General features: G+C 45.5%; 1 protein-coding gene across 1 annotated transcript in view; it reads left to right on the top strand.

The window, feature by feature from the left end:
• The window catches only part of IFFO2 (intermediate filament family orphan 2), a 119,109-nt gene that overhangs the window by 44,897 nt on the left and 48,982 nt on the right, over positions 1 to 25,230 (top strand). The window contains 2 exon segments of the mRNA XM_073601532.1: positions 18,982 to 19,042; positions 19,133 to 19,228. Coding sequence (XP_073457633.1) covers positions 18,982 to 19,042; positions 19,133 to 19,228 — 157 coding nt within the window.

The following is a 25,230-nucleotide window of genomic DNA, read 5'->3' on the forward strand; positions in this document are numbered from 1 at the left end:
TGGAACATCGAGGTAAACCGCCATAACTGATTGACCGACATGAGATCTGCGTGCTTTCCTCTGACTTCATTCATTCCCAGCACATGACATCAACCAATCCGATAATTAGGATTGCACAAGCTTTATACCTTGTCAGCGAAACCCAATTTTTTTTGTAAGAGACTTTAATTGCACCCAAATTACTTTTTCTTTCACGGTCCCTTGGGGAAGGGCGGTGTCGGGACACCCATCTCCGCAGGCTGCCATTCTTATGAAAATTGGCGCACGCAGCTCAAGGGATTATGGTGTTTAGAGGAGTTATAGCTTACATAGGCAAAATAGCATCTGCTTCATGTAATGAGTTATTGTAAAATGATAATGATCACTTGCCAATCCCAATGCTGGCTGCTCAATCCTTGCTTGAAGCGTATTTCCACTGTCAAATTTGAGAAAACCCCACTATGTTTGTCATATGTTCCATCCACACATCATGCCTTCATTTATTTATTTTTTTTGTATTCTTTTGTCTATTTAGAGGTTTCTCAGAAGAAGGTGTTAGGGCCGACTGCAAATTTTTTGAACATTTGTTAGAATGAGCCTGTCCCAAGTCTGCCCTCATTAACAAACCATACAAGAAGCCCCGCCTCTACACCTTTTAACCCCTTGTTAGGACAGTGTTCAAATCCAGTTACAATTGATAATGAAGATCTGCCTGCACAGGACAGACATGGTTAATTATGACGCACAACTACCCCCCCCCCCCCCCCCCCCCTCCCCCTTATAAACAAAAAGAACTACCTAGGATTTTTCCCTGCTAGAATCCAGAATAGCGCATAAGCTGCAATTTCAAAAACTTTGGGGGGGTTTGCAATGTTGGTGTTCTCTCAGATTGCCTGCAAAAGTGGAATTTACACTTTAATATACTGCTGTCATCTGCATTGTCAGCATAGGCGTGCACACAAGGGTGCCCCATGGTTGGTGTCGGTGGGAGGAATTGTAGTAAATGGGAGGACACATGCCCAATTGTTGGTGAAAGTGGGAGGAATAGTGCCCCATCATTGGTGTCAGTGGGAGGAATAGTGCCCCATCATTGGTGTCAGTGGGAGGAATAGTGCCCCATCATTGGTGTCAGTGGGAGGAATAGTGCCCCATCATTGGTGTCAGTGGGAGGAATAGTGCCCCCTCATTGGTGTCAGTGGGAGGAATAGTGCCCCCTCATTGGTGTCAGTGAATAGAATCGTGCCCAAAGGGCCACAGTTTGGAGACCACTGCTGTAGGGCCTCCCCCAATCACTTTTATCGGAAAGCCCTTTGCTGGCTCCTTAAGCCGGTCCAAAGCTCATAGTTTCGGCCGTTACCATGATTTAACCCCTTGTCTGCCATGCTTTTTATCGATGTACTTTGGTAATCCAATGGTTAAAGGATCGCAGAACACTCGGGACTTGTAGCCCACCACTATATAAAAGGCGGCTGCTTCTTACAACCGATAATCTTCTCCCTGCCTTCCGCTTTTACTGAGATACTAAAGTCTTCCTTTAATGACGACGTTCTCCTCCCCAGTAATTTACTTAGCGCGGGTCTGCATACAAAGCAGTCTGGTCGGTGGGTTGCCTGGCAACGCCCTTTAAACCTCCCAGTGGAAGAATGATGGCCATCGGGCAGAACCAGAATAAGCATGGAACGTTTTACGTAGGAGTTCCTGAGCGGCTGTGCGTGTAACCTGGATAAACAGCCCCCATCTCCCCTATAGAAACTTTCCCACTGCATACCTCCCCACTGAACTCATGGAAAGACAAGGACATTGAACAGAGCTGGTTGTGTCACCAGAACCCCCCCGGAGTCTTGTTTAATTAATGGGATTTAAACGTTTCCTTATTCTGCACAATGTTTGATTAGCGGGCGAAGAATGGGACGTGTGAAATGGTGAATGCAATGAAGGATGGGTTGTCGTCATATAGTAATTACATAGGTCTGGTCATGTGAGTGGACTATGGAGGGTGGTGGCTGTATACAGAGGGGGGTTGGTTGGAGGTCTACCAATTCCTCAGAAAAAGATTACTCGCAGGAAGTGTGGGTAATTATTCGATTGTCTTTATGGCCTTGGTGCCCACCCTGCAGCCTTTTGACACCTGTAGTGCTTATTAATTGGAGCGTTGATTTTATAAATGGGCTGTAATGGCAGTGCTCTCTAGTACTTTCATGTTGGACTCCCTTTATTGTCCTGGTGCCCAACCTGCAGCCCTTTTGGTCTTTCCCATGTGGTCCTTGGACTCTAGTAGGAATTAATGGGTGTGTTTGGTTTTATAAGTGGGCTGTATTGACGGTGATCTCAAGAAGTCCCAGGTTGGACTCCATTTTATTGTTCTGGTGCCCAGCCCTTTTTGACACCTGTAGTCATTATCAAGAGTGTTTTGATTTTTCGAATGGGCTGTAATGGCATTGCTATCTAGTAGTTTCATGTTGGCCTCCCTTTTATTGCCTTGTGTCCAGCCTGCAGCCCTTTGGTGCTTCCCATGTGGCCCTTGGACATCAGTAGTAATTATTGGGAGTGTTGATGTTCTGAATCAGGGGTCTCCAAACTGCGGCCCCGAAGGCCAGATGTGGCCCTTTTGCTAGCCTTTATGCGGCCCTTGGACAACTCATTCCACTGATACGAGGCACTATTCCTCTCACTGACACCAACAATGGGGCACTATCTCTTCCACCGGTACCAATGTTGGAATACTATTCCTCCTACTAATATGGGGAATACTCCTCCTATTGACCACCAACCACGAGGCCATATTTATTCTCACTGATGCTGGGCCCGTGACATTTTCTGCCCCTGCTGGCCACAATCTGGCCCTCCTAAAGTCTGAAGGACAATAAAGTGGCCCTTTGTTTGAAAAGTTTGGAGACCCCTGTTCTAAATGGGCTGTAATGGCAGTGATCTCTAGCAGTCCCATGTTGGATTGCCTTTATTACCCTGCCTCCCACTTGGCAGCCCTTTTGGCGCTTCCCATGTGGCCCTTGGACCTCCAGTAGCAATTGGTGAGACTGTTCATTTTGGAAGAGGGCTGTATTTTGCAATCTCCTGTAACACGTTCCTGTCTCCAGTTGTATCATATCTGCTTCCTCTAGTGAGTCTTCTGTATCATTACATATACTGAATGTTACGTGTGGCCTCCTTGGTGTCATCAGGGGCCACAGTTGAGGCCCCTTAAAACTATGGGCTATGTTTATCTGCAGAGCTCTGGGGTGAAATCTTCATCGGTGTTGTGATAATGAGACTTTGTAGCAGTAAAGGTCTTTCCTGGACAATGAAATGCCTTGTTTTTCGTCTCCCGGAGTAGCTGTTCGTCCAAATGTGGTGATAATATGAAGAGTCGTTCTTTGGGGTTTGGTGGAGGAGGAAGCGCCACGTTCATCAAAGAACACCATTGATTTGCAGTTGTTCTGGAGGAAGGAAGTGGTTTCTGCCCGAGTTTTCTTCTTTCTTTATAATTATACCTGTTTTGTTTTTAAACCATGGCAACCACATTAGAACCTTCTCCCCTTTTTTTCTTTTCTTTTTCTGAACCTTCTGCGTTGAATTTGGACTGACTGTGTTTGCAGTTTTTAGGACTAAATTTGTCTACATTAAAGGCTCAGAATAAGAAGGAAAAAAAAAAATCAATATTAGATTTGACCAAAATTCTGCTGCTCTCGGGATTTTAGAATTTGCATGCTTGGCAATTTTCTTTCCAACCTCCAGCTGGACTGGTGTCAGTTTTCCTTGTTCAGGTTGTTGTTCAACCGCTAAAATCTCATAAAAGCTTTCACATGTCCTTTTCAAAAGTCTTTTTCAGTATATTCAAATCTGCAACTTTCTTTAAAATCCTATCTGGTGCTGCCATGGGGGTCTTTGTTGAGGCACTTCCTGTTCCAGGATGACCACACTCCATCCCGTCTCCCTGTTGTGCTCCTATGTTGTCACATTGGCACATCTCATGGAAAACTAAAGAAGCACTGAGATGCAACATAGGATGAACAACAAAACCTTATACCTTCATAGTATGTGATGGATTGATCAACCATAACGTTATGACCACCCACCTAATATTAAGTAGTTCTCCCTTTTGTCATCAAAATAGCCCTGATCCATCCAGGCATTGACTCCACTAGACTTCTGAAGGTAGGCTGTGGTATCTGGCACCAAGCTGTCGGTAACCGATCCTTGGAGGTGGGGGCTCCATGGATCATGGACTTGATTTTTCCAGCACATACCACAGATGCTCGATTGGATTTAGATCTGGAGGCCAAGTCAATGCCTCCTAACTCATTGTTGTGTTCCTCAAACCATTCTTGAATTCATCAGATCGTCCCTCTTCCATTGCTCCGTGCTCCAGTTCTGATGCTCACGTGCCCGTTGTGGGTGCTTTTGGCTGTGAACATGGGTCAGCATGGGCACCCGGACTGGTCTGCCGCTACACAGCCCCATATGGCGCTAACTGCGATGCTCTGTGTTCTGACACCTTTTCATCAACCGGCATTACCTTCACCAGCTGTTTGAGCTCCTGTAGCTCTTCTATTGGATCGGACTACACAAGCCAGCCTCCCCCCATCCTGCCTCCATCCAAATGGGCCTTCCCCTTGCCGCCACCACCTCCATCCAAATGGGCCGCCTTTCCCTCGCCGCCACCGCCTCCATCCAAATGGGCCGCTTTTCCCTCGCCGCCACCGCCTCCATCCAAATGGGCCGCCTTTCCCTCGCCGCCACCGCCTCCATCCAAATGGGCCGCCTTTCCCTCGCCGCCACCGCCTCCATCCAAATGGGCCGCCTTTCCCTCGCCGCCACCGCCTCCATCCAAATGGGCCGCCTTTCCCTCGCCGCCACCGCCTCCATCCAAATGGGCCGCCTTTCCCTCGCCGCCACCGCCTCCGCCTCCATCCAAATGGGCCGCCTTTCCCTCGCCGCCACCGCCTCCATCCAAATGGGCCGCCTTTCCCTCCCTGCCACCGCCTCCATCCAAATGGGCCGCCTTTCCCTCGCCGCCACCGCCTCCATCCAAATGGGCCGCCTTTCCCTCGCCGCCACCGCCTCCATCCAAATGGGCCGCCTTTCCCTCGCCGCCACCGCCTCCATCCAAATGGGCCGCCTTTCCCTCGCCGCCACCGCCTCCATCCAAATGGGCCGCCTTTCCCTCGCCGCCACCGCCTCTATCCAAATGGGCCGCCTTTCCCTCGCCGCCACCGCCTCCATCCAAATGGGCCGCCTTTCCCTCGCCGCCACCGCCTCCATCCAAATGGGCCGCCTTTCCCTCGCCGCCACTGCCTCCACCAGTGGGCTTTCCCCATCCCCCCCCCAGCCGCATCCACCAATGGGCCTACTACCCCACCACCACCTCGTTGCCAGTTTGCCAGTTTTCCTTCCGTGAACCACTTTTGGTCAGTCCTGACCACTGCAGGCCAGGAGCATCCCACAAGATCTCACCCAGTCATCTAGACATTACAATTTGGCCCTCCAATCCTTACACGTGTCCATTTTTATTCTGCTATCAATTTCAGGGACAACATGTTCACTTGCCTCCTAATATATTCCACTCGTTGTATGCAGATAATGAATGTTTACACGCACACTAGAAGGGGTGTACTGGCAGAAGGAGATTATTTCCGCCGGCACATCCTCCTGCACTCACATCACCGGGGTGTGAATCGTTGGGTGCGACAAACCACTTTCCAGACACAAATCCTCATAAATCTCCTCCACTTTATGTATAGACAAACCTTTATGTTGCCAGGAGAGCCGCGTTATTTTGCTTGCTTGTGGATTATTTCCATTGTCTTCCTGATCCCCCCCAGACCTTTACAGCTTCAAGTGGAAAATAAAGCCCCATCAGGGCGAGACGTCAAAATTCACAAGTGCACGTGGTGGTGGTGGGGGGGGGGGGGGTTGCTTATTAGTCATCTTTTATAATTATAGGTTGATTTTCTATGAATTTGTTTAATGTTTAACAAAGCACTTTGCGTGCGCTGCGGAGGGAGTCGGATCTGTCATTACGTTAAGCGCTTTTGCCCGCAGGTTCGCTTTGTAAACCATTTAAAGGCTTTGCAGCAATGAGGGCTGCAAGGGATTCTGGGTAATAGACATTAGTGATGAAGCAGACAGGTGTGAAGGGTTTGAATGGAATTCGGGGCCGGGAGTCTTTCAGTGGTGCTTCCATTGTACAGATGGATAGCTGGGTACTAGCAGGTTTGAAAATGGCGGACAGGTTCACTTTTTAAGAGGCAGTAGGAAGCAAGCGACTCACTTCCTATAAAATGCGATTCAGCAGAACTGCCATTTTTTATTTGTGCGGTGATTGATTTATATCCAGCCCAGACATAGAACGGGCATGAGTCCTCATATGAGTCAGGCAATCCAGTAATTGCTCAAAATGATTAAAAAGGTGAACTAACCCTTTCAGAGAAAAAATGAAAAGGTGAATTACACCAAGGTGGGACAAACAGTGGCCCTCTGGCTGTTCCAGAACTACAAGTCCCATCATGCCTCTGGGAGCCATGTTCGTAACTGTCAGTTTTGCAAAGCCCCATGGGACATGTAGGTCCACAACAGCTGGAGGGCCACAGTTGCCCATCCTCCCCCTACTTTGGCATCCTTCTGCTGGACCTGGTCTCCTGGCCTTGAATGAGAATTGCAGCTTCCAGTAGAGTTGGCCGATCATCACAGGGATAAAAATTATATAAAACGGTCTTTCAGTAGAAACTTCTGGATTTGTTCGTGATGATTTGTAACCGCGGCCTGTGATTGGTCATTGGCAATTCATGAGTTCTGAATCGGGGCCCGATGACAATGGATTGTGCCGAGCCAGGAGTTCTTGGCAGTCACCGGATCCTCGGTGTGGGAATCGAAAGTTTAAGCAAAACAGCAGCTGTCTGGGATTTAAGGAGAAGTTGCAGATCTCGCTCCATATACAGAATGTTTCCTCCGCATACTTCACCGGTGGCATCACCAGACGGAGGAGAAGTGAAGACATCACCCCTCTCCTTCCCATGTGACTGGCCCAGGAAAATCTCAGATAAGGCAATGGGCTTAATGGGAATTTTTGTTTTTTTTTGGTAGATGTAGTCTTTTTCTTTGTTCCCCAGAGTGCCTTTAGTGATTTTCACCCTCTGAGGGTCCTGGGTTCTGTCTCTTCTAATGCACAATCAGTGTCAAGCTTGGATGTTCTTCTATGGGTCTCCCCTATGAGCTCTGCCTTCTTTACACCAATGGTGGTCAACGTGAAACTTAGAGGGCCTCAGCTGCGGCCCCTGACACCTCCCATGGGGCCACACAATGGCAGTGTATTTTTGCACCTTAACTCCCCAAATTTTTGGTTCTGCAGCGTATCACAATGTACACAGAAGAAGCTGGAGTACAATGACCCCCAGCACTGGTGTCGATTGATGCAGTAATGGCCCCCAGCACTGGTGTCGGTTGATGCAGTAATGGCCCCCAGCCCTGGTGTCGGTGGATGCAGTAATTACCCCCAGCACTGGTGTCGGTGGATACAGCAATAGCCTTCAATGCTGGTGTGAGTACTATTACCCCCCCATTGGTAGCCAGTGGCAGTGAAAAGTAAAAATTATACACACAAGTGACCTTCCTGTGTTGCTAAACTGTAGCAGAGAAACATCAGGTCACCAGACTTGCAGGGCTGTGCAAATCTCAGAGCTGGATGGACAAACACAAATCCTTTGGCAGACAAGACTGCTCACATGTCTATTTTAGCTGTGCATTTGTTTGCTTGGTGCTGTACTTAAAGCTGGAGGGGCCCAGGTTGCCTACCCCTGACTTAAAGTATAGGCTCCCTAGGGGCAACTAATGGACTCATTTCCCTCTAAATAGAATGCATATCTATCTATCTATCTATCTATCTATCTATCTATCCTTTTTTTTTTTTCATTTTGGTTTCTCTTGCAGTATTAGTGGTCGGTATGATATGGATTGGCTTCCTGAAGTGCCAGTAGAGGGCTGCCAGGTATTGTGTTGCCATATCAGTGCAGATCTCTGCTGTGGCGATGGAGGGGTTAATGTTGCATGCGCGGTTCTCTGTATGAACGATGATTGCACAGGTTGCTCTTTCTGCCAGTCTGGCGCTGTCGGGCCAGGTGCTCTCGCTGAGCTATGATTTAAGGCCGGGTGGAGGGGGTTCTGTTTTATCAGTTTAATGCTTCCTCTGGAGCACCGCCAGCAAAATGCAGCTTGGATTAAAATTCAGCATCTGGCCGCTCAGTACTCAGACGGCCTGTAATTACAGGACTCTGGAGGACTGTGCGTGACTGAGTGGACGTTTATATAGGACCGGTTCCCACAGAGCTGCCATTACCAGCACTGCTGACCTAACGGATTGGTGACACCAGTGGTGGAATGGTCACCCTACAACAAAGCGTTTTTTCCTTGTAATAACTGGATGTTCTGGGCCGGGCCCTTTCCTTCATCAGGTTATTTTTCACGGACATTTCAGGGAGACCTCATTTCTAATACAGGCACTTTTTAAGGACCAGTCCTGTTTTGAGGAGCTATTGAAGAAATCGGCTCCATATGGTCAAGGTAGATTAGATGTTTGGCCCTGTACAATGTTTGCCCGCTGACCCATTTTTTTTTTTTTTTTTTTTTTTTTTTTTTTTTAGTTTTGAGGGTAATCTACAACCTTATGTCTTGCGCACCAATGGATAGGTTAGGTAGAGGGATCAGGACCCAGGTGCCCCATTTTAATACCTGTGTAAATGGGACTAAATGGTAGAGAAACAATTAGTAAGTCCCACTTGGCCAAGTTTCCCAATTTAAGACCACATTCACTCTGGTGGGACCTCCAAATAAGTTGCTTTAGGTTGCAGTTTGGCACCAGCACCACTTCACAGTATAAACAATACAAAACTAAAAACCAAATGGGACTTTTAGGGATCCCTCACATCAATAAGACATACACATAAAATTGTAACTATATCGTTTTTGTACAGTTAAGCATTAGACCCTTAAAAGACATATCCTCTGCTGGCCATCGATGGCCCATACATTATCACAAATACATTTTGCTACAAATAAAAATATTTCAGATTTTGCTGTTCTTGTCCCTCTACCTTTCACCGTATTACTAATTATACTTTTCACTTACTTTTCAAGAGTTTTTTTCAAAAATCTTGCAGAATCGAGAGGGGCTCAACAGCAGATATAATGCGTTTTGTGGCTTCACAAACACCACTTCTTCAATTGTATCAAAAGAAACGCATATCTACAATAAGACATGTCATTGTAATCCATCTTCCGATAGTATTCAGAGCTACATATAGTACAAAGAATTTTTCTTTAGGTGGTAGGACCAGGATCCTTTGAGGACCATCCCTACACCCAGCCTCTGCCTAGGTGGAGAGCCACCTGGGGAAAAAAAGAAACTCCACTCTGACGGGACCTGCACAACACTGAGACCCAGGGCTGTCTTTAATATTGATTGGACCCTGGGCAAACCCCTTTTCTTGCCCCAACCCCCCCCCCAATGCAGTTTTGCTCTCCACCTGCTCTGGGACATACAATAAATAGCAGCTGGACTCAAAATCAGTTTACTGAATCAGATCAGGCAGTGATTGGGATTGGTTGCCAGAGGTTACAGTGTATCATTACCGCTCACTGACTGGTTGCTAGAGGTTACAGCACACACTACGGCTCACTGATTAGTTGCTAGAGGTTACAGCACATCATTTCTGCTTGTTGATTGGCTGCTAGAGATTACTGTGGATATGACCTCAGGGGGGCATGATATACATATCAATGCCGCCTGCCGCTATTTACATATGAATGCCAGTAATTTACATGTAAACACAGGGTCTGCAGGTGAGTCATCTGTACACAACAATAGGGCAGAGCTGGGCAGCATTACTAGCAGCACTTCACACTGAGATATTGGGACACAGCACGGGACTAAAACCTCAAGGGACGGGGGAATTTAAACCAGGATAGTTGGCAAGTATGAGGCAGCTGCTTTGGGCCCCATGACAATGACAGGGCCCTGGGCAGCTGCCCCTTTTGCCCTGCCTTAAAAACGGCCCTGCTGAGACCCCAGTTTAGTCACATGAGGGGCTCCCTTCATTTCTTGCAGCTGTCAATGATGAGATCCCCCACCAGGAGATGGTTCATGCTCCTTGGGGGGGGCTTCTCATTTTAATTTATAATGGGAAAAAATGGAGTCCAGCTGACACCTTTATGGCCAAATATCAGAGGTGTTCTGAAGCTGGTGTCCATGCACCATGGTACCAGAATAGTGGTCTATCCTAGAGCAGCTGACTTTTCCCTAGACCGATCAGCAGTAATAATACAATTGATGTCCCAAATGACGACATCAAGTCTAATCCCAGCAAGGATTGGTGTCCTTGGCACTCTCCCATATCGAAATCCTTCACATACATCAGCCTATAAATGACATCCTAATAATAGAGCTTCTGTATTCCTGTTTGTGTAATCAATAGTCTCAAATCTGCTAAAATGACCGGTATACTGTCCTTTGTCAATCTATCGACCGTTGTTCACCCGCCTCCCTTCAACGGCCTCCAACATGGAAGGTGTCCTGGAAGTGCTGTTGAGGAGATGAAAGACGTGTAACGTGAAACTGGAGGGCTGAAACATTGGGGGGGGGGGTTTACATTGGCCAACCTGGTTCTATTATTTTATTTATTTTTTCTTTTTGGAGGATCGATCAGTTTATTTTTTCAGACATTAATTCTGTGAATGAATTCCACCAGAGCTTGTATTGCCTTAGGTCCACCTACCTCCTCCCTGCTCTGCTATGTTGCGGTGTGTCGTCCCAAAATATTTCAGATTCTTAACTGAAATGAAATCACGCGACTGTATTTGTATCTGAGTTGTTAGACCAGCCGTATAAAGCCTATTAAAGTGTATTTCTACCTTCCCCACAAGTCTATTGTAGAACTTTCTAATAGTATTTATTACCCAGGATTTTTCTGTATGACCTACAGCAGTGGTCTCCAAACTGCGACCCTTTACTTGGCTTTATCCAGCCCTTGGGGCACTATTTCTCCCACTGACACCAGCTATGGGGCACCGTTCTTTCTCCTGACACCAGCTATGGGGCACCGTTCTTTCTCCTGACACCAGCTATGGGGCACCGTTCTTTCTCCTGACACCAGCTATGGGGCACCGTTCTTTCTCCTGACACCAGCTATGGGGCACCGTTCTTTCTCCTGACACCAGCTATGGGGCACCGTTCTTTCTCCTGACACCAGCTATGGGGCACCGTTCTTTCTCCCACTGACCTCAAATGATGGGGCACTATTCCTCCCCCAACATCAGGCCCCCCTCCCCCCTAAAGTCTCAAGTACAGTAAACTGGCCCTTTGTCATCCTGGTCTCTAAACTTTTTAAACAAAGAATCTCCTGTAGCCAAAACAGTTGTACAAAATGATACAAAATGTTCAAATAGAGAAAAACAAATCTGCATCTGATTGGGGGGTGGGGGGTGGAGGGAGAGTTTTTCACTTTCCAAAACCGTGACCATCAAACATTTGCCACCAGCATTACGGATAGTTCAATAACCTCTCCGTGCATAATTGTAGCACAGCACTGACCTCTGACCAATGGGATTTCAAAGGCTTTGAGGTCAAACTCTGATTGGCTGTTATAGAGAAATATGAATTGATGTATGTGATAGGGGAGCATTGCATTTTACCCAAAATGTTGCAGTGTGTGTATAGTTTTATTAGGTGGCAGAAAATATTATGTTGACTAGAGGTCAACTAAGGGGAACCAACGCATGGCAAACGCTGGAGGAACTCTGGTTGCGAATGGCTGCACTTCCTAAATGCAGATAAATAGATTCCAAGGAGAAGCGGTGCATCCTCATTGAGCTCTTGATGGAGGGGTGCAAGCTGCCTGACATCCACAGAAGGCTACAGAATGTTTATGGAGATGACCTTATTGCCAAGAGTCACCCATGACAAGGTATTGTTCTTGGTGTCCTCTCCATAAACATTCTGAAGCCTTCTGTGGACCTGCAACCCTTCCTTCATCAGGAACTCAATGACGGGCAGGTTGCTTCTGCTCAGAATCCATTATTTACCTGCACTATAGAGGAACAGTTGCGCTACCAACATGTGAAATTTGAATGACCTATGTAAGATAAAGTTTTGCCCTCTTCCCACTTTCGGCACAGCCCTGGTATTTTTGACCTCTTGTGGACCTAATCCCTGCAATGTACTGCGGACGAGCGATCCCGTGCAAAGTGATGTACCCATAAGATAAGTCTCTGCCAGCTCCCGGTTTTTGGGAGAACATGCGCACAAGACACCCCCCCCCCCTCCGCAGGCTGTGGTTGTACACAGCGGGAGTCTGTCAGCAAGTCCTGGACAAGGATTGATGGCTGGGACCTGCTGATCGGCTGTGTTCAATTACAGCCCAGAGCTCTGTGTTGACAATCAACACAGGGCTCTGTACATAGGGAACAGAGACCTTTTAATAAAAATCAGCACACCTTTAACCCCTTGAGATATAATAAATTTAATAAAAAAAACCCAGAGGTGATCAAATACCACCAAAAGAAAGCTCTATTTGTGTGGGGAAAAAAAATCTAAATTTAATTTGCATACAGTGTATCCATCCGGAGCTGAAGTGGTTAAAGACTTTTTGAGGCTCTTTCGCTCTGTCAGCGCTCTCCATTTTTTATTTTACTGTAATGGGAGCAGATTTTGCTCATTCCATCGCTGGGTGTAATAGGTCCGTATTGGGGGTTTTATACGGGTTTGGTCACGAGAAGGCGAGAGAGATACCTGCACAGAATACCTGAGCTGCTGATCATCCGCTATTGAATAATTTTGGCTCGTCTGTGATATTCTGCGCTCTGACTCTGTCCCTGCAGGGCTCGGCGTACAACCTCAGGAAAGGTATCTGAGATTGTGAATCAGACGTCGTCATCACTCCACCTGTACACCTGTTCTTGGCTCACCTGTGAATAATTCAGATTGATGATATGTCTCTTGACTGTTATGACATTTCCCCCGGCGGCCGTTGTCACCGGGTCCAAATTCACACGAAATAACCCGGGACTTTTTTTTTTTTTTTTCCTGGTAAAAGAAAATTGAAACAAATTATCATGAAAATACAAATATCCAATAGGTTGGTTGCAACCCTTTCTTAAAGAGGACCTGTCATAGATATAGTTATATTATGTGTCAATTCACCTTTTCAGCAAAACTAAAGTAAGTGAACACACCGTGCTCCGGCAGACCTTCCTGTACCTACCTCTGAGGGTGATGAGCTGTCGGTGCTCATGCTCCCAGTTCAGCAGTCCAGGGATTTTAAATCTCCCTCTTACTGCAGTGATTCGGGGACAAATCGGAATGATGCTCTTTGCCAGTGCTAACCGATCCTGGGGCTCCATAGTTCTTGGGGATTTGCTTGCGAGGGGGGCCCCATAGTTCTTGGATTGGTTTGTGAGGTGGGCCCCATAGTTCTTGGGGATTGGTTGCGAGGGGGGCCCCATAGTTCTTGGGGATTGGTTGCAAGGGGGGCCCCATAGTTCTTGGGGATTGGTTGCGAGGGGGGCCCCATAGTTCTTGGGGATTGGTTGCAAGGGGGGCCCCATAGTTCTTGGGGATTGGTTGCGAGGGGGGCCCCATAGTTCTTGGGGATTGCAGCAGTCCAGGGATTTTTAATCTCCCTCTTACTGCAGTGATTCGGGGACAAATCAGAATTATGCTCTTTGCCAGTACTAACCAATCATGGTGTCCCATAGTTCTTGGGGATTTGCTTGCGAGGTGGGCCTCATAGTTCTTGGGGATTGGTTACAAAATGGGCCCCATAGTTTTTGGGGATTGCAGCAGTCCAGGGATTTTAAATTTCCCTCTTACTGCAGTGATTCGGGGACGAATCAGAATTGTGCTCTTTGCCAGTGCTAACCAATCATGGTGTCCCATAGTTCTTGGGGATTGGTTACAAGAGCTGCCCAATAGTTCTTGGGGATTGGTTGCGAGGTTGGCCCCGTAGTTCTTGGGGATTGCTTGCGAGGTGGGATTCCTTAGTTCTTGGGGATTGGTTGCAAGTTTGGGCCTCGTAGTTCTTGGTGAGACCTATCATTTTATTTATGGCCAGTCTATGATGATTTGAGCATGTCCTGTTGAGTAAGAGTTCTTCTTCTTTCTCTATGCGCTGTTGGAGGAAATGAGCGTTTTGTTAAACACGAGGACGGCAGACTCATTTTGCTCTTTTCAGAACGATGATTTGGGAGCGAAGCCGCAGCAATCTCTCTCCTCTGCTAAACACATTTGCTGTTGGCTGGAATGCAGCTAAAATAGAGACATATTTCACATGCCGCAGGATGAGGACTGCTGCCTCGAGCACTTCTGGAAACTCTCCAGGCGCTGAGGCAGACTAGATCTGAGGTTTTTTTTTGTGCGTTGAATTGAAAGAGGTATCTAAATTTAGTGCGTTCTGTGAAACTGAATATGGAGCTTCCAGTCTGTGTATAGAGATCGGGGAGAGATAGCAGCATTCTCACTTCCTGCGCTTTCCAAGGAGATTACCATCGCTGGATCCATCCTCGTATATAAACATCAGCTTTATTGATTGCTTGAAATAAGCATAGCTCTATAATTAAAAAAAAAAAAAAAAAAAAAAAAAAAAAAAGGAGACCTGTTGGGCAACCTCGGCTCTCTAGCTGTCGTGAAACTACAAATCCCGTCATGCCTATGGCCATCAGTCCTTCAGTGCCTCATGGGACCTGTAGTTACACCACAGCTTGAGTGCCAAGGAAGCCATTGGTTGGCTGCTAAGCTGAGCTCTCAAAGATCCCACAACAGACATCAAGTGTTGGATGCCTTGGCAAAGGTCACCTGACCTTATGCTGGTCTCCAGTGTGGGATTCCTGTTATAATATCCAGTTATTCCATCAGCATTTACAGCAAAATGTTGTCATTTTGATCCAATTTTTCTACGGCACGTCCACTTAAGGAAGTCAGACAGTTCTTCAAGGAACACTGTGCTGGTTCTTAATCAGGAATTTGTGACCTTTTTATGATTTGGTCCTTGATATATTTTTTTTTCTGTGCATCTCCTACTGTTAGTTTGTCACTGTTCTAGAAAAGAAAATGTGCCGATCTCAAGAGAATGACCGGCATGGCCCAATCGTTTTTGGGGCCTAACTTTTTTTTTTTTTTTTTTTTTTCTCCTGTCTCTGGCCCTTTTAACTCCTTATTGCACTGGGATGCTGTATATCGAGTTACCCACCTGCCTTCTATGTCTGCCTGATTCTCTCGATCGATTTGACCGGTTCTGTGATTTGAGACGGCCACATTCCAGCTCAAGGCTGGTATTGATGTGAACGTATAGATTGTGACCCTGGAATGTGTCTTTTGCCTCATTTTCAAATAATGATTTTTACAGCTTGCGATGAGGGCTGGCAATCTTCCATAAATAGTTGCACGCCTACATTGCACGCCCGCATTCTTCACCGCCAGACTAGCCGAACAAAGATTTATACCTGTTTTATGAAGGGTAACAAGTACTATTTTGTAATTCCATCATGCTTAAAATGTACATACACTACCTTCATATTAAACTGGACAGACCTAAAGGTGATCTCAAGCCAAAACCTTTATTTTGCTTTGGATGGTGTGTGGAAGAGTTGGAACCCCTGCCAGGTTTTTATTGCTGTCTAGCTCCCCACTGAGCAGATTCATCCTCTAATTTTTGTTCTGGGCACCATAGTCAGACGACGGTGATGGGAAATCTGAAAATGTGAGTGGTCAACAGAATAGGAATAGAGGAGAAATCTATAAAATGAGGACCTACCAAATCTATCAGATCAGTCTACATCCAGTCAGGCCTTTGCATTAAATACTTGTTGGTCAGGGGTGGGCAATTTTCATTTTCCCATAGGGGCCACGTGAGAAACTGGGACTGTTGTGGAGGGCTGAACTCAATTATGCTCAATTATTCTTTTTATGGCTTTATAAAAAGCAGTAAATTTATATGGCTTCGATTACCTGCTACTGGCAAGACTCCCGTCCAAAAGTAACCTTCACTTCCATAATAAGTGTCGGGTATACTATCCAAGTCCAAATAACTCCAGACTTCCACAGGAATGAATTGGATGGGCGGCACAGTGGTGTGGTGGTTAGCACTCTCACCTAGCAGTAAGAAGGGTCACTGGTTCGAATCCCAACCACGACGCTACCTGCTTGGAGTTTGCATGTTCTCCCTGTGCCTGCGTGGGTTTCCTCCGGGTACTCCGGTTTCCTCCCCACCCTCCAAAGACATGCTGGTAGGTTAATTGGATCCTGTCTAAATTGTCCCCAGTATGTATGAATGTGAGTTAGGGACCTTAGATTGTAAGCTCCTTGAGGGTAGGGACTAATGTGAATGTACAATGTATATGTAAAGCGCTGCGTAAATTGACGGCGCTATTTAAGTACCTGAAATGAAATAAAATAATAAATAATAGGTATATGGGTGCACAGAACTAGACCTGATGCATGACATACGAATCCATATAGAGGATCATTCTTGTGTAATATGGTGAGCCAGAACCTCCTTGGGCCAAACATACATGGTCTGCAGGGCAGCCTGTCTATGGGAACCCAGGAGGGTAATTTTTTTTTTTTTTTTTTTTTTTTTATATACTTCCCCATGGTCCACTCCAGTTGCTCAAGCGGTGACACCACTGCCGTAATACACCCAAAGCCGCTTGAGAAGGGCGGAAGTGCAACTGCCCCCACTTTGGCAACCACTGGACTAACGAGGTCAGAGACAGCTGTGGCCATCTTGTTGACTGGCCGGCCTGGATCTGGGAAACCCACATTCCCTCCCTTCTGAACCATGAAGCCGTGTCACACGGCGTACAATTATTCACATCTGATTTCCGGTTGAACTCACCCGAGCCGGACCGGGACAGCCAAAGTGCCGGATGTGGCCCAGGGGCCGTAAAATGCCCAGGTCTGTTGGTTGAGAAAGAGGAAGATCGGGAGAGACAAAGAAAATTGTACATTAAAGAGTACCCCCTGAATAAGTGACGGGGTCTCTTTAAATCTATTTTGGTGGTTTGATCATTTTGACAGCTCTTCTTGCCCATAAGGGCTCTTCTAATGAAGGAAGTATGTGAGCTCCCAGCACAGACATGAACGGTTTATGGTTTTTATTTAATGTAATCATGAGCTTTGCTCCTCAGTAATGCAGACTATGGTCAATATTGTTTAGGGATGACAAGGTTTCTCACTTGACTCGTGGGAGAGGAACTCTGGCCTGGAGGTAGATTACATACAAGACAAGAACATCCTCCCCTTTATGCGAATTTATGGCTGGTATTGGTGCCTAGGGTGATGATTTAATAAAGTAGCTGCCCCTTTTTAAAGGTATAACTAGAAGGATGATGGAACAATGGTAAAGGTGTTGGCGCTATAAATCCAAGTCCAAAAATGACAATCCCAACACCATAAATAAATGAACAAAAAACATTGAGGGTTGCCTGGTCAGAGAGGACACCACATCCCATTAATTTTTTTTTTTTTTTTTTTTTTCTTAGAATACATGAAAAAAAGAAAACTGGGACTTTTAAGGTGTCAATAAATGAGAAATATATTTATTATTTTATTGGTTTTTTTTGGTTATAAAAAATATTTTATTAATGTCAAACATTTTCATAAATCCCTTATTTGCATGTCAAGTTCAATAAATATATTTTTACAGACACTACCGCTCTACATGTTTCGCCTCAAGTGAGCTTCCTCAGGAATTTCTAGAGTGCTGTTTGAAATGATTACTAAAAGAAGTAAAACAACAACAAAATTGAGATTAATTACTACAAAATTTATAGTTTATCAAAAATATAGTTGCGCACCTCTATTTTTGATAAACTATAGATTTTGTAGTAATCCCAATTTTGTTGTTTTACTTCTTTTAGTAATCTTTTCATACAGCACTGTAGAATCTCCTGAGGAAGCTCACTCAAAGCGAAACATGTAGAGCGGTAGTGTCTGTAAAAATATATGAATTGAACTTGACATGCAAATAAGGGTTTTTTTTTAATGAAATTTTTTTTATTGACATTAATAAAATGTTTTATAACTAAAAAAATACTACATTTCTCTATTGACCCCTTTAAAAGTTCCACAGTTTTTTCTTCTTTTTTCATGTATTCTTCACCATAAATAAATGGATTCCCCTCCTTCAGAAACCGAGGATATGGGAATGGATTCCGCCAAGGAGACGAGAGCTCTCATGGTGTAGTAGGTTTTATTAAAATTGGTTTAAAAATTGACAAAATTTTGCACGCGCATGTGACTGTGCCAATCCCGGCACCAAGGTGTCTACAGCAAGGATTTGTCATTTCCGGGTCCCCTATGTGACATCCAATACAACCATTATATCCAGAACGAGGCGTGGATCGCACGCCGCCGCGAGTCTGCTATATCCATCTGCACATGCTGTAAACGCCTTGGTGCCGGGCTTGGCACAGTCACATGTGAGTGCAAAAATTTGACAATTTTTAAACCAATTTTAATCAAACCTACTCCACCATGAGAGCTCTTTTTTGTGTCCTTGGCAGAATCCGTTTCCATATCCTCGGTTTCTGATGGTGGAGGCCCACAGTGGAGAGTCGTTCTATCCAGGATCTCACTTTTTTAGTCAACAATAAAGCGCTTTTTGACCTACCTTTTTAAAAAGTGGTCAAACGCCTCTGGTGAGTTGCCATCTACCTCTTGAGCACTCGTAGTGAAGGTTTTATCTGAATAATTCTTAAACCAGAAGAATCCATTTACTTATGGTGTTGAGGTTGTCACATTTGGACTTTAAATTTGCGATACATAGGATGTATATCCATTGATTTCTATGTTGAATCAACAAGTTTGATTTATAGCGCCAACACCATTTACCATTGTTACATCATCCTCCCATTTATAGGACACAAAATAATTGTACTTTTTCCATCTTGGACCTCCTTCTCTACATTTGGTTTTTGGAAGCTAAAAGATTTTAACCATCTGCTCTTTTTGTCTTACAGATTTGAAGAAGAGTTTGCCAAGAGGACCAGACTAGAGTCCATGGTGGAGACCCTTCAGGAGGTAAGATGGAGTGAGGCCTTCAAAGACTAGAGACCTCAAACCCAATATGATGGAGACCTGACCTCTGATATCTCTGTTGTCTTTTTTTAGGAGGCTCAAGAAGCCTACAATGTCCACGATGAGCTCAACCACCAAATCGAGAGACTGAAATCGGAGCTGGTGGTCTTTAAAGGTCTGATGAGTGACGTAAGTACCCCCCCAGTAAATCGGCAGCTTTTGTCCTGACATGATCACTGCGGAATGTTTAACCCACACTGCTTCATCCGTGTATACCTATCCGGGCACTGAAGCGCAATGCAGACCTTCCCTCTAGAAAACATATAAAAAGGTCCACTTGGCCCCCGCTTCTTCATCAGCAAAAGGAAAACATTGATGAGCTAGTTTTAAAGGGCCGGGTTACTTTAAATTAAGGTTCTATCGTACAGAAGAGCTACTTGTATCCTTCACAAATAAAGAACGCCAGTAACCATTTTTATATTTGTACAGAGCGTTCTTTCCTGTTCCAAATACTAGTTCTCAATACTTACCGTTACGTCAGCTTAGAATGGGAGAGGTTAACGGTCACCCCAGAGACTGCAATCAATGTGTCCATTTAGAGGAGGGGCCTCCAAACTTTAATACAAGCCACATTCTATAGTTTACAAATATTCACGGACTGAGGGAAAAACTAAATTATTGTATAAATGAATGAACACACTCCAAGAAATCGCCTCATATCAGAAGCTCCCCTCATATATCAGGATTCCCATCAGTGAAACACCCCCCCCCCCCCCCCCCCCCTCGTACATTAGGGTTCCCATTAGTAACCTTACTTCAGGGTCCCTCTCATTGACCCCCCCGCCGCCGCCTTACATCAGGATCTCCATCAGAGACCTCCCTTACATCAGAGTCCTCCCCCCCCCCCCCCCCCCCCCCAAACATAAGGGTGTCCTTTAGAGGTCTACATCAGGGTTCCCATCAGAGTTCCTCCTGCATCAGCATTCCCCATTAGGTTCCTTTCTTCAGGGTCCCCATCAAAGTGTCGTTCCCCCCCCCCCCCCCCCCCCCCACATCAGGATCTTCATCAGGGACACCCCCCATACATCAGGGTCCCCAGAGCTCCCCATACATCAGAGTCCCTTCTTACTTCAGAGCACCCCCACCCTCCTTACATCAGGATCTTTATCAGAGACCCCCCCCCCATACATAGGGGTGTCCTTCAGAGGTCCCCAGAGCTCCCCATACATCAGAGTCCCCATCAGAGCACCCCCACACACACACACACCAGGGTTCCCATCAAAGTCCCTCCTTATATCATGGTCCCTATCAGAAGCCGAGACCAGCTACTCTAGATCCTCACTCTGTGCGCCCTATCTGCAGGCCAGATAAAACCTTGTAGAGGGCCAGGTGTGGCCCCTGAGCCTCTGAGTGAGTGGCGCCAGTTTTTCCAACAAAACAAACGTTTAAGTGCCCATGTAAAAAGCTTGGCAAGGCCAAAAAGTCCTGGCAGTGCAACAAGAACTGCCACATGGCCCACTGCCCAAAGTTCTCCAGGAGACCTCTTCTAACTGGCAGTAGACTAGGAGAGCAAGTAGAACTACCGATGGGACACGACCATTGTGTAGGACCAGAACTTTCAAGAAAACGTTCTGTTTGTGAATGATATGAAGAGCCCTTTATAAATCAGCCTCGTCATTTTGGCTTTACTGGCCCTTTAAACTGGACCACCAATGTGTGTTTTAGAGGCGATTTGTGTTTTTGGCCGTAAAAATGATAAATCTGCTGTGAGTGCGACACTAACACATTGTGTGTAGTACATGCATGACCTTTATTGTGCATGTCCTGCTGAGACGCAGAGCAAGGGGGACATGAGATGTGAAGGATATGAGGTCAGTGTGACTACCAATAGTGGAATCCTCCACCCTGAAGAGGGGGAGGGGGTGAGGTCTCTCTTTAGGAACTCAGCCATTAAAGAGTCATCGTGACCCTTCCAGAATTCAAGGGAACAAAATAAATGACACAACAATTCACATTGTTGTCAATCGACCACCCCCCCCCCCCCCGATGAAGGGGCTCGCTTGGACCCCCCCGAAACACGTTGGCTGCTTTTGAGTTGTTCCCCTTGACTTTTTTATTGGAGTAAAGTTGCATCTGAACCTTTTTTTAGCAGTGGTGGGACACAAATGAGAAAATCTTGTTATGCTTAAAGTCTAAACTGATAAACATATCGACTCTGAACGGATATTAAACCCAAAACCAGAAATGTAATATTTTAGCTTACCAATCATTACATGTGGCGACTGCATTAGTTTTCTTCTTTTTTTTGTTTGGCTTTTTTTTTCACCTGGTGATCTGGTCAGTAACGCTCCTCCTGTGTTAGAGCGCCCCCATTCTGGATGAAGGAGCACAGGGGGCACCTTTTGGACAGCAGCCTTGTCAGTCTGGGGGGGGAGTGTTGGGTTTCAACGGCTGAAATTTCGTGGCATTGCTACATCTACCGGCAGAAAATGGCGTTATCGGCATTTTGCCGATAAAAGAAAAAAGGTACAGATAATGGCGCCGAAGACTCACGTGAATTTACCGGGATTTCGCAGTGATTTTACCAAAAATTTGTGGCGATTTACCGTGATTTTGGCACATTTTACCGTGCTTATGGTTTGTTTTCCATAAGTCATGCGACTAAAAAAAAACCTGCATAGAAAACGTAACACGGGAGCGTTATTAATGCGTTCTTGCTGCGTTTTTCAGTGCATTTCAACCGGAAGGTGCGTGTTGTTTTTTTTTTTTGTTTTGTTTTTTTTTTTTGTTTGGGTTTTTTTTTTGGTGCAGTTCTTCTTTATTTTTATTTTAACTGACCTAAAATGCAGCAAGCGGGATTTTTAACACCACAGCGAAAGCGCAATGGTCCAGTGTGAAGACATGCGTAGAATTTTTAAAGAGATGCATTTTTTTCTTGAGCTTTTCTTGCGCAAAAGGTGTCGATAATGGCCGAAATAAACTCATATTCCTTTAAATTCATGATATGAATTAAAAAGTCGAATATAATACAATTTATAGCTAAAAAAACAAATGTATAAATATTTTTGAAAAACTCGTTTTCGGCCAAGTGCTTCCTGCATTTTCCGTTTCGGCACCAAAGTTTCCATTCGGTGCACCTCCATTTAGATGCACTGAAAAACTCCAGCTCACTTTTTTTAATCCGTTGGGCCTCTTGCGCACGATAAGACTCCTGTTTGAGCATCTACTTTTTCGGACTTTTTTTTTTTTGTTTTTATGTTTTTTTTACGCATGCGCGGAAGCTTGTTCAACTCTGCGTGAATGTGGCGTAAATATACTGACCGAAAAATGCTTTTTTTTTTTTTTTTTTCTTTTTTGGGATAAAGATTTTACATAATTTAAAAGCTGAATATTGTAAGCGACCCTGTCAGTGGTAAATGGTTTGTCTCATCCATGTAAACTGATGCATTCTGCTGGAGAGCTTGTTCTGCTGAAAAACGAGATTATTGGCTGGATCACCATATGAAAATTAGAAGAAAAAGCCTAAAAAAAAGAAAAAACGAATGCAGCGGCCACATCTAAGAATTTGGTAAGCTGCAATGTAATAAAATGTTTGCCTTTTTTGGGTTTATTACCGTTTTAATTTGGCTGCAATCAGCACATCATCATCATTGCTTTTTTTTTTTTTTTATTTTTTTTTTTATTTGATTTATTATTTCTGCTGTACATAAATGTGGAAAATGAAGCTTTTTGTGGGCTGCTGCCGTCAGAACTGGAAGATGACATTCAGAGGGTTAATTTTTTTTTTTTTTTTGGATTGGGAAGCTGTAGGAGAACAATGAGGAATTGATGCCATATTAGGATTGCCGGCCAAGGAAACAAAACCATGAATAATGCGTGCGAAGTCTGCTGCCTGTAACCTGAGTCTATGGAGCCGGCAGGAAATGTCTGCCTTCTTATGAACCGACCTCCTTTCCTTTATTTATTTATTTATATATATATATATATATATATATATATATATATATTATAAAATTATTTATACACTTATACACTGTTATACACTGTTTTTTTTTTTTTGTTTTTTTTTTTGTTTTTTTTCTTGTGATCTGCCCCATGCTGAGCCAATTTGTCCCTTCAATGTCTGTATGTGGACGATGACACTGTAATTAGTTTAATTAAAAAAAAAAAAAAAAAATCTAAGCACTGGTGGCAAGTGACACTCGGGGCTCCCGCAAATTCTGAATTCTAGTTGAACTATTTAATTGTATATTACAATGTAACAACGTGCTTCAATCCTCCTGACACGTCATCAGCCATGGTGATTGAAAAGCTAACACCAGCCGTTGCCCCAGCAAATTTGCCACAGAGATCGACCCGCCGACCCCACACACAGGCCACGGCGCTTTTGCTTCACTGCCATGGTAGGAATTCTACTCCTTTTGCATGGCGCGGCGCTCGCCAAGCAGGTTACATTTCAAGCATTCCGCAACGGTGTGCACCGCTTGAGTGTGTGTGTGGGGGGGGGGGGGGGGTTTCAAGGAGGGCTATACAATGCCGCCCCACCGCCTGTCAAACCCACTTTCAGATCACCCTTCGGAGACAAAACCCTAATGTGAATGACCCCCCCCCCCCCCCCGATAGTTTGAGATGCAACATAATATGATTCCTTTTTTTAGGGAAGTTCCCCTTTTCACCGAATGCCATAAATTGGGGGGGGGGGGGGGGGGGGGAGTTTCACCAGAACACGGGTTCTGCTTTCCTGGTGCAGAGCGTGTTAAATTCCCAGCTTATCCAAAACAAGATCCCTTTTGTCTCCGGGTCTGGGCTCTCCTCCTCCGCGCCTATTCATTGGTTTTTTGTTTTTTCTATTTTTATCCCCATTCGGTTTTTGGCGAGCCGTTCAAAGCGGGATCAGAGATGCTCAGCGGTGCGCGGAGTTTAGTAATCCTCAGAGGGCGTTTTTTCCTTCTCCACCTTTTGTCTCACATAACAATCTAATCCTACAATACAAATTGTTTTAGGGGTTTGTTTAAAAAAAGTGTTTCTGTGGTTTATAATGGTTGGAGGTTGCCATGCTATCCCTTATAGTCTTAAAGATGTCGTCCCACCCCCCTCCTCTCCTCTCCTCACACCTATACTGACTACCCTGTGTAAGGAAGCTGTATATACTCTACTTGCCTATTCTCAGCCTGTTTTAGTCATATGATCCCCTATGTCAGCCAGCAGCAGCTGCAGGGGAAGAGGAAGAGTGCCCACAATGGTTGGGAATGCCTAGGAGAGGTGACATCACCTATGGTCCATCCATTGATGGCACACTCCTCTCCCCTGCTGCCACAGAGGAGCCATAAGATTACGTGGCCGGGGCTCCTTTTGCATGAATTACAGCATTAATGCGGCGTGGCATGGAGGAGATCAGCCTGTGGCACCGCTGAGGTGTTATGGAAGCCCAGGTTGCTTTGATAGTGGCCTTCAGCATTGTTGGGTCTGATGTCTCTCATCTTCCTCTTGACAACCCCCCCCCAGATTCTCTATGGGGTTTAGGTCAGGCAAGTTTGCTGGCCAATCAGGCACAGTGATCCCGTGATCATGTGACCAGGTATTGGTAGTTTTGGTGGTGTGGGAGGTGCCAAGTCCTGCTGGAAAATGAAATCGGCATCTTCGTAAAGCTGGTCAGCAGAGGGAAGCATGAAGTGCTCTAGAATCTCCTGCTAGAGATCTGCGCTGACTTTGGACTTGATAAAACACAGTGGGCCTACACCAGCAGATGACACGGCTTCCCAAATCATCACGGACTGTGGAACATTTTGCTTTTCATTTGGAAATCGCGGTTCCAGAGTCTGGAGGAGGAGTGGAGAGGCACAGAATCCAAGTTCCATGAGGTCCAGTGTGAAGTTTCCACAGTCGGTGATGATTGGGGGAGCCGTGTCATCTGCTGGTGTTGGTCCTCTTTGTTTTATCAAGTCCAAAGTCAGCGCAGTCTTCTAGCAGGAAACTCTAGAGCACTGACCTAAACCCCGTAGAGAATCTGTGGGTTATTGTCAAGAGGAAAATGAGACACCAGACCCAACAATGCTGAAGGCCACCATCAAAGCAATCTGGGCTTCCATAACTTATCAGTGCCACAGGCTGATCTCCTCCATGGCACGCCGCATTGATGCCATAATTCATGCGAAAGGAGCCCCGACCAAGTATTAAGTGCACCCTATACT

Source organism: Aquarana catesbeiana, linkage group LG10 (assembly GCF_042186555.1).
Source record: "Aquarana catesbeiana isolate 2022-GZ linkage group LG10, ASM4218655v1, whole genome shotgun sequence".
NCBI lineage: Eukaryota > Metazoa > Chordata > Amphibia > Anura > Ranidae > Aquarana > Aquarana catesbeiana.